Here is a 9,307-nt window from a genome sequence, read left to right on the forward strand (position 1 = left end):
TATCTGTTCATGAAGAAGCATACGTATATACATACGCAAAATCAAGTGAGTAAATTCTGATGAACCAAGTACTAACAAATCAGTATGCTGCTACATTCCAATAAAAAATCAGATGTGTCCTCATGGCACTAATGACAGTATAATAATCAATAAGCTTTTTTTGTTTATCTTTAGATGTTAGATGTTTCGGTAACATCCATTGCTTTGAATTGAAGTAAAGAGTGAATAAAACGAACTGAGAGAAGCAGATAAGCATGATCACTGCTTCGAAGAGGAAAGGGTACCTATTCGGTGGAAGCAATGTTAAATAAATAACATGCAGAATCAGAGAGCACATACCCAGAAAGCCCATTATAAGTGGGTGGAAAGCGATGAAAGAAATGAATTCCGTGCCTCTCCTGGTCTTCTTTTGGCTATGATCGAGAATCTTGCTTCCGTTGCATCGCCCCCCTGGACCACCAGGTGCAAAATAGACAAGGATGAAGAGCATAAAGTGCCATGTACGGTAGAATCAGTTTGTCCCGATGTAAAAGGGGAAGCATAGAGAACATTGCAAAGTGTGTTAGCCAGAGTATGGAGCGACGCTCTTCCAAAGCTAATAGGGTAAGAGGCAGAAGCGGAAGGAGAATAGACTTCTCATGCACTGCATATTTCAACGACAAGAAATGATGTCAAGCACTGTTACGAGAAAATAAATAAGGCCAGAAGGATGAAGAACGAAAGGAGATACAAACCTTGGTAAGAGAACAAGTAGAACGAGAAAGAACTATTAAGCAATGCATAGAGAAAGCCCTTACTACTCGAGCAAGGACTTGTTGAACCATTGAGGGTAGACATGTTAAAGGGGTTGCAGCAAGGCTAAAAATCCTTAATGATTGTGTAGTATATAATTTTTTCCATTTCACCAGCACTGAACTGGTGCACCAAAATTAGCCACATAATCCTCGTATATCCCTCTCTCAAATGGAGCAAGACGAGATAGAACCAGCAACAAGCACCAATATTGTTTTCAATCTATAAGTATGACGCATCACCTCCTGTAAAAAGGAATATAACAAATATTGATGTTAGAACTTTTTTCTATCCATTGTGAAGGAATGATCCATAAGTTTCACCTAGTCCTCAAGCATTATACTCTCCAGTCTTCACTCCCCAGACAAGATTAATTTACAATATGGGATACTTTGATGGATGAATCTCAAGGAAAGGTTAATTAATGTCCTAGGTTGCTAATTGCCTTGAGTTCCAATCTCATTTAAAAGTTAGTTCCACACCAACAAGATGCAACACGAGTAAAAATTGAGAAGCATCTGGGCTCTTGTTTGACAAAATGACTAACAGATATAGTTGCCAATCCAAAATAAATCCCATAAATAAATTTATACTCAATAAAAAAATTAAAAGGTAATTAACATAAGATATACAAACAACCAGACCTTTAACAACAACCATGTATTCTGCATAAATAACACAAACATACAAGGAAGAGAAAAACTGGAAAAGAGAAGTTCTATAAAAATCAATAAGAGCAAACTAAGAATAGAAAGCTAATTAGCGAGTAAAGAAATTTAGCGAGAGAGATAGGGATTTCATTCTGCAATTTACAGTCAAAGCAGCCTCTTCTGACTGAAGATATGGCCACCAGACAACAGCAAACGTTCCTATAACCATTAATCCCATCTTTGTCACCTCGACCAGTGGATTTTTATTCTTCAGGCATTTACCCAACAGATAGCTAAAAAAGGCAGGTGCAAAATATGCACTCATCTGGAAAACATAAAAACATAGGAAGATCCATATTAAAATCCTAATCCTGAATAAATCAACTAATAAACATCTCACACAGAACAAATAAATTTAAGTGGATGTAGTGATTTTTCATGTTAATTTATTTGATACAGTTGGAATCCTCAGCTGTACTTTTTCATTTGTTAGTGTATCCTCTGTTAGCTTCTTAACTGAAATATATCCCTCATGCTAGTACGTCCAAAGTATTCCACTGAGGCACTTCTTAGTTCTTAGTACTAAGGAAATGGATAAGGATGGAAAAATGTTTAGTTTAATGGTTGAGCTAGAAATAGGAAGGTCACTATGAAATCTATCCACTAAAATACCTCTTTTTATCTTTCCTACCAAGCAATGCCCAGAAAATACATATAACCAGATGAAAGCCATATAATTATCTAGAAAAGGATCAAATCTTCCAATACTCAAATTAGACTACTAGTTATTATAAAGCTAGCTGGTTTTTCAAGATTCCAACAGATATGCACATGACCCTTACACAACTATAGGCCTAAAAGGACCTTCTTCATCACCAGAGCTAAAGCATAACGATAATCAGCAAAGTTTCTTTTCATGGATCTATATCTAAGGTTGCAGGAACAAAGATGATCATGCTCTAAATAACTTAAACCATCATGGAGGGGAAAAGTATTTCCAATGTGCATGTAACCTGCTAATAGTTTCTAGTAATAAAATCTCTCAAACAGCCAACAGCTTGATCATGTCCAGAAGTTAAAGCATCTGTCAAAGGGTAATAGTTAGAAAAGGCCACATGCAATTGAATTTAACACATGTTCTTAAAACATTGAAAGTTTCGATGCAACATGGTTACCATAGTATACTGAAATCTTGTCTCGCAGAAGCATCATATCAACAATTTTCCTTCTTTTTCATTTTCTTTTATCATCATCACCTAATTATTCCCAATATTGTTTAAATTATTAAATTAAAGGGAACATCACATAACTTCCTTTAACAGTGACCCCAATAAAAATAGCCATACACCATTCTTTCATAAAAATGAAGTTAAAATCTCTTGAAAAGTTATCTTTGATGCAGTAACTCACGAATGATCTAAACTTTTCTTATGTTACATCAAAATTCCTTCCTTTCACATCTATTAGCATTTATCAACTGTCTAGAATTACATGACATCACAAAGTTGTTAAGATATGTGATATGTGATAGAGAACATGGATATGTAGCAAAACAAAAGCTAAACCATAAGTCACCTGTTTATGGTTGAGAGCAAGACAGTATAGCACCGAAGCCACAAGGTCCTTCTGAGAGAGTGCTGCAGCAATGGCAGCCATGGTAAGACCCAAGCTGATACAATTATACTGCAAAAGGAACCAAACAAATATTAATACCCAATATAATCTTTCATAATATAGTAGAAATGGAGTGGGAAAAAAAGGCTTGAAAATACCTGAAAATGACCGTGATCAATTAAGATAAGGCATGGGTTCAGCAGAACCATTGAAATGTGCCAAACTGCATCGCTGTTTCGACCCGTGCCAAGCCGAATCGAATACACAAACACAAAATAAAGAACTGCCGGGAAGAATATCAGCACGTCGGAAGATAAAACAGTTCACCTCATTAGCAATTTCCTACCATTTTGAGCCCCAAACACCACAATCAAATGCCGGTAAAACGAAAATTAAAAATCCAAAGAAGAAACAAATGAAACCCAACAAACAAACAAAAAAAAACACCCACCCAAGGTAAGATTCATAGGCTCGTGAAGTGAAAAGTGCAACGGAATCAGGATCGAAGGTTTTAAGGAAAACCCCATGAATGTAACTCTGGTAAGCAGTTAATGGCGGATAATCAAGGCCCCAATAAGAAAGATCGTTAACACTACTGTTGCGATACCAGTCTTTTGGTGGAAGATTAAGAGTAATTTCCATCCAATGCCTTTGCGCCTCGTAATCGCCGAACTTGGGTGGAGTATTGGCACCAGAATATGGATGAAGACCAACGGTGGTCGACGCGAACCAATAGCGCGAATATTGATATACAAAGGAACGAGGCTTTGATCCCGTTTTGAACTAGCCACCACCAAGGATCATCATGTTCGCTATCGTATACCTTATCTTTCACCTTTTTAACCTTTTTCATTTCTCCTTTCTACTTCATCCTTCGATTCTTATTTTGTAAAGTTCATTTCTTCAGTAAAAGCTCATCTGCGGCTGCCGCATGCGGTAAACTATATAAATAGTCTTTGAAGTATGAATAAGTTTCCGTAAAGTGCATTTAAGTTTTAAAAGTAATAAAATAGTTAGTAGTGTTATTGTTTTGTAGTAGATCAGTCACTCATCGTTCACATAAATTTAATGTGACGTGTTTAAACAGTTGAGTTTGCATTATTTAACCACGTTGACGTTCTTTAATTAATCACATATTTATAATTTTTTAGTGGGAATTAAAGTAACTAGTTAAAGAGTATTAATTTGACTAAACAATATCAATTCAGTTGTTCAAACATATCATGATAGACTTCTATAGTTACAAAAATAATTGTTAAACGACTGGGTGATCAAATTGTTATAAAACTCTAACGTTAACTATCATTTCATTACTTTTAAAACTTAAGTGTTAAAATTGAAAACTTACTCATATATTAATGACCATTAATATAATTTATCCTAAAATTACACATTTCTAGAACATAAAAAAGTTTTTATTTATTTTCTTTTCTACAGAGAAAACTTAATATTTTTTTAAAAAAAAATTAACAAAATGTATTTTGCTTTCAAAATAACTTATAGTATCATTTTCTTTCTCTACCATATAAAACAATTTTTTTTTCATTTTCCTTCGATTTTACTTAAAACAAAAACAAAAACAAAAGTAAAATTAGAATCACTGTATATTGAGTGACAGGCACAGCCCCATTAACACACGTACTTGTTCTCAAATCTCAGCAGAGGGAACTTTCACGAAAAGGAGAATCCGTTTTAGAGAGAGAAAGTGATATGCAGATGCTCTGTAAGGCTTCATCTACTGTGGCGTCCTATTCCTTCCCTTGTTCCAGGGTTTGCTTTCTTTCTTCCTCCTCATGGATTTTTCTTGGCAAGTCTGTATCTTTCTTCTGTTGAATTTGGATTTTCTTTTTCCATTTAGGAAGAGAAATGAAAATATAATGGTAAGGATCTGATTTTTTCTTCTACCAATTTTAGGAAAACAAGAACACTTTTTATGGTTAATTTAGGAAGTGGATGTTCTCTATTTGCTTTCTGTTAGTTTTACCTTAACAAGGACAAGTTAATCTTGTATTGAAGAAGATTGCAAATTCTTTATCACCACATTTTGATGTGAATCTCGTCTTTTCTTGTAATGTTCTATGTGAACGGGGATGATTTTCAGTACAGGATTGTTGGTTTGTTTTTCGATTTTCTCAATATATGGTATGAAATCATTTCCTACATCTCTTAAAAATAAAGCCTTGCCTTTTGATATGAACTTCAACTTGTTGCTTTGTCTCCATATTGTATGCCGGTACCGATGCCGACTGTTTTGAAATCGATTCATTCGGAGTAGAACTATGTATTTATGAAAAATGATTGGTGGTTTACAATCTAGTTAATCGTTCCCAATCGTTTTATGTGATTTTGTACTATTATTTTCTGCAGAGGTTCTCTGAAATCCATTGATTGTTGTTGTTATTGACTTATTGTGGGAAATTTTCTTAATTGCATGTTGCTGTATGGAGTTTAAGTTTAAAAGCCTGCTTTGTCAATGCTTTAGGTGAGGAGTGGACCCTGTGTGCAGCCGGGCATGAGGCAACTTCACCTTAGAAAGGGTCTCGTGTATGGCTTTATGCGCTTATTATCCACACCCTTCAAATCCTTGCGTGGAGCAAGTCGGTCTCTTAGGGTTGCAGAGTTTTGCAGCGTTTCCAACACGTGTTCCTCATTACAAATTGAACTGGTGAGAACACTGCTTTCTAACGCTTAGTTTTCATCATTTTGACTAAGTTAGTACTGATTATATCACACAGGGAGTGTTGTGTTCGGAATCAAATATGTTGAGAAAACTGTTGAAATGAAAATTGCAAATGTTTAGAAACTAAAATGTATATCTGGTGTCCGATTTGGATTCTAATATTTATAAGGACGGAAGCCTTCCGTGAGAGTTATTTTAAATATAGAGGACTGTTATGTGGTATTTCTTGATTTCAAAGGTATAATCGAGTTGTAACCATGCTTTTTGTTTTGCCCTAGTTTACTAAAATAGGAGATTCAAGTTGTAACCATTGCCCCTTCTTCGAGGGAAAAAGATCATGTGGTATATTGCTCTTAGGTTTGAGCTGAAAGATTGGCGTTGAATCTCATATGCTTGATTTCCTGGATTCTGCGGTTGGAGTTCGTCTATTTGTTGTTTTGGAGGTTATAATAGCTATTTCATGCACATTACATGTATATTAGATATGAACCTTTTGCTGACAGTTATCTTTTTCCAGGTTCCGTGTCTCAAAGACAATTATGCATATCTTTTACATGATGCGGACACAGGCACAGTTGGGGTTGTTGATCCTTCGGAAGCTGTGCCAATTATTGATGCTTTGAGTCGGAAAAACCGGGATTTGACTTATATATTGAATACCCACCACCATTATGATCACACCGGTGGGAACGCATAGTTAAAAGCAAGGTATGGTGCTAAGGTATGAAAATGTCATCTCGTAGTAACTTTTCTATCACCTTGTTTTGGCTCATATCCGACTACTAATTTCCTTTCAAATTAATACGTAAATAGAGCGGCTATTGTATAATACGCTGTTTGCATCTTGCTTGTAATGATGAGTATGTAGCTTTGACTCTTATACCTGTCTGATGAATATTCGAACAGGGGGTATATTGATATGAACTTCCAAGGTCTCTCCAAATACACGAGGAAACTTATGAAAAAGAAATTGAACATTGTACTCGTATTTGACACCCGCATCCGAGTATTGGAATAGACAATGATCTAATAATAATATTCTTTTCCATGTAGGTGATTGGTTCGGGAATAGACAAGGATAGAATTCCTGGAATCGATATTGTTCTAAAAGATGGGGACAAGTGGATGTTCGCAGGTCATGAGGTGCAAGTCATTGAAACCCCCGGTCATACTCGAGGTTCGATTCATTAATCAATTCGATTGAAAATTATGTGGATTCAATTATTATTTTTTTAACTATTTCAAATTCAATGAAGTAATACTCGAGTGCAGAGAAGCCATGATTTAGGTTCTACAGCTTTATGGTTGCTTGTTCCTTCTCATTCCCGTTTATTATTGTTGATAAATCAAAAATTGACATGTAGGCCATATTAGCTTCTATTTTCCTGGTTCTGGAGCAATTTTTACCGGAGACACTTTGTTCAGCCTATCATGTGGCAAGCTTTTTGAAGGAACCCCGGAGCAGGCAATATTGACTACCATATCACTCAGAATTGGGTTCTTTAGATACGAGTTTGTGTTTGACACGGGATATTCATTTTTCAAAACACTTTTCCATGCATTCATGAAAAATATAGTTGAAGAATGGAGTAACATAAATTTTGAACACTGTGATCCTTTATAATCCAACAAATCTTCTTCATTGTTCTTGATGATATCGTTACTGCTGAATTCTGTTTCACAGATGTTTTCTTCCCTTAAGAGGATCATGTCTCTGCCTGATGATACAAATATATATTGCGGTCACGAATATACTTTGGTTAGTCTATTTATCTTTCGGGGAAAACACTTAATTTTTCCAGCGGAGTTCAGATAGGTGCTAACCTGTGTATGTACCCATTTTGGCAGAGTAATTCCAAATTTGCATTATCTATAGAACCTAAAAACGAGGCACTTCGGTCATATGCAGCCCATGTAGCTCAACTTCGCAATAAAGGATTGCCTACTGTAATTTCCGGGGTTAACAATTATGCTCCGACTGTTAATTAAGTGTTCTTTCGACGATTCTTTTCCGACATATGATTCGTTGAAAGGAGTGAACGGCTTTTGCTGTTGTGCATTAAAGTTCTACATGTTTGCATGCATGTGTTGTCTGTTTTTGACTGGCAGATCAACATTTTTTTCTCCCGATTTTCTCGATAGGCTGTACCTTGATTCGATCGCAATGATCTCAGAAAGCACCTGTTTTGTATGATGCTGTTGCATATATAATCGAAATTTTGCGGGATAAGTTAATTGTCAACATGTTATTTCAGATACCGACTACATTAAAGATGGAGAAGGCATGCAATCCGTTCCTTCGGACGTCGAGTACAGAAATCCGACAGGCATTAGATATTCCGGTCACCATGAATGAAGCAGAAGCTTTGGGTGTCATCCGTCGGTCAAAGGATAGTTTCTAGGATTACTTTTAGGGTTAATAGGGAAATTGGTTCCTGAACTTTTAATCGATCACGGGACGTTAGTATTTTATGTACTGTTGTTTTTTTATGTATGTGTATAGTTACTCTTCCATTTGAATCTTGTAGATATACTTTAAATAAGAGAATGAATTAAAATATAATCGAATTAAAATATAATCGAATTAAAATTAGATTCAAATTCAAGAAAATTCACTCTAGTATATATTAAAAAATCAAATATAATTTATATATTCAAATTATAACAAGATACAAAAAAACATTTGGTTTTGGTTAAAAAATTTGAGGATTAAGTTGCTATAATGTATAAAATTTGAGGATCAAATGTATTATTTTACCAACTTAGAAAAGCTCAATTGACAAAATAAATAAATCAAATGACTATTTTGTAAATCTTAATTATATGATGACAAAAAAAAGGAAAAATATTGATCTTTCACCCCAGGGATTGGTGTCCGATCGAGTTAAGTTAGTTTTTTTAATTAGTTAAATTTACGAGTCTTATTTATAACCTAATATTTATTTTAAATTTTTTTGAGTCAAATTGTTTAAATTTTTATTTATATTTAATTGTGAATATTTATAATGTTATCATACTAATTGATTCTAATTTAAATGGTTTTTATAATCATATATTGTGTATATATATATATATATATATATATATATATATATATATATATATTCATATGCAAATATTATTCAAACTCGACTAGAACTTGAAAACAAATTCACTAATTATTAAGAAATCTGAGTTATTCGAATTCTATTCTATAATTCAAATTTTATTAAATTTTTTAATCAAGTCAAATTTATAAAATTATAATTAAATCAAGGGTAAACTACATGTTTAGTATCTTACCTATTACTTTTATTTCATTTTAGTACCTTAACCTTATTTTGTTTTAAAGCTATACCGAACGTTTAATTTATGTTTCATTTTGGCGTTCATCGTTAAAAACTTGACGGTGATATTGACGTGTCACCATAAGGTAATATCATGTCTTAATACCCTAAATATTAGGTCAGTGACTTTATTTAAAAGATTTAAAATGTGAGGATTTATTTGATAAAATGATAAAAGATGAGAAATGATTTGGAATAGTGGTTTAGACTAAATTGTAACAATGAATGATTAAAAGGGCATTTTG

The 9,307-nt window shown here is 34.1% G+C and overlaps 1 protein-coding gene and 2 pseudogenes across 1 annotated transcript; 1 reads left to right on the forward strand and 2 right to left on the reverse strand.

Annotated features, from left to right (window-relative positions):
• Positions 1 to 396: 396 nt before the first annotated feature.
• On the reverse strand, positions 397 to 837 carry LOC120192162 (probable dolichyl pyrophosphate Man9GlcNAc2 alpha-1,3-glucosyltransferase). Its single transcript, XM_039194993.1, has 2 exons — positions 735 to 837; positions 397 to 643 (listed from the first exon to the last, which is right to left on the reverse strand). The coding sequence occupies exons 1-2, from the start codon at positions 835 to 837 to the stop codon at positions 414 to 416; spliced, it is 333 nt and encodes a 110-aa protein (XP_039050924.1). The 3' UTR covers positions 397 to 413.
• On the reverse strand, positions 835 to 3,990 carry LOC120192161 (annotated as a pseudogene).
• A 699-nt stretch (positions 3,991 to 4,689) lies between these two features.
• LOC120191956 lies at positions 4,690 to 8,217 on the forward strand (annotated as a pseudogene).
• Positions 8,218 to 9,307: the final 1,090 nt, after the last annotated feature.

This window comes from Hibiscus syriacus, unplaced genomic scaffold (genome assembly GCF_006381635.1).
Source record: "Hibiscus syriacus cultivar Baekdansim isolate YM2019G1 unplaced genomic scaffold, ASM638163v2 tig00116971_pilon, whole genome shotgun sequence".
Lineage (NCBI taxonomy): Eukaryota > Viridiplantae > Streptophyta > Magnoliopsida > Malvales > Malvaceae > Hibiscus > Hibiscus syriacus.

Coding starts and splice junctions, on each gene's coding strand:
- LOC120192162 (XM_039194993.1), bottom strand. CDS start 837: ATGTCTACCCTCAATGGTTCAACAAGTCCTTGCTCGAGTAGTAAGGGC. Junction 644..734: donor CTACTTGTTCTCTTACCAAG/GTTTGTATCTCC, acceptor TGAAATATGCAG/TGCATGAGAAGTCTATTCTC.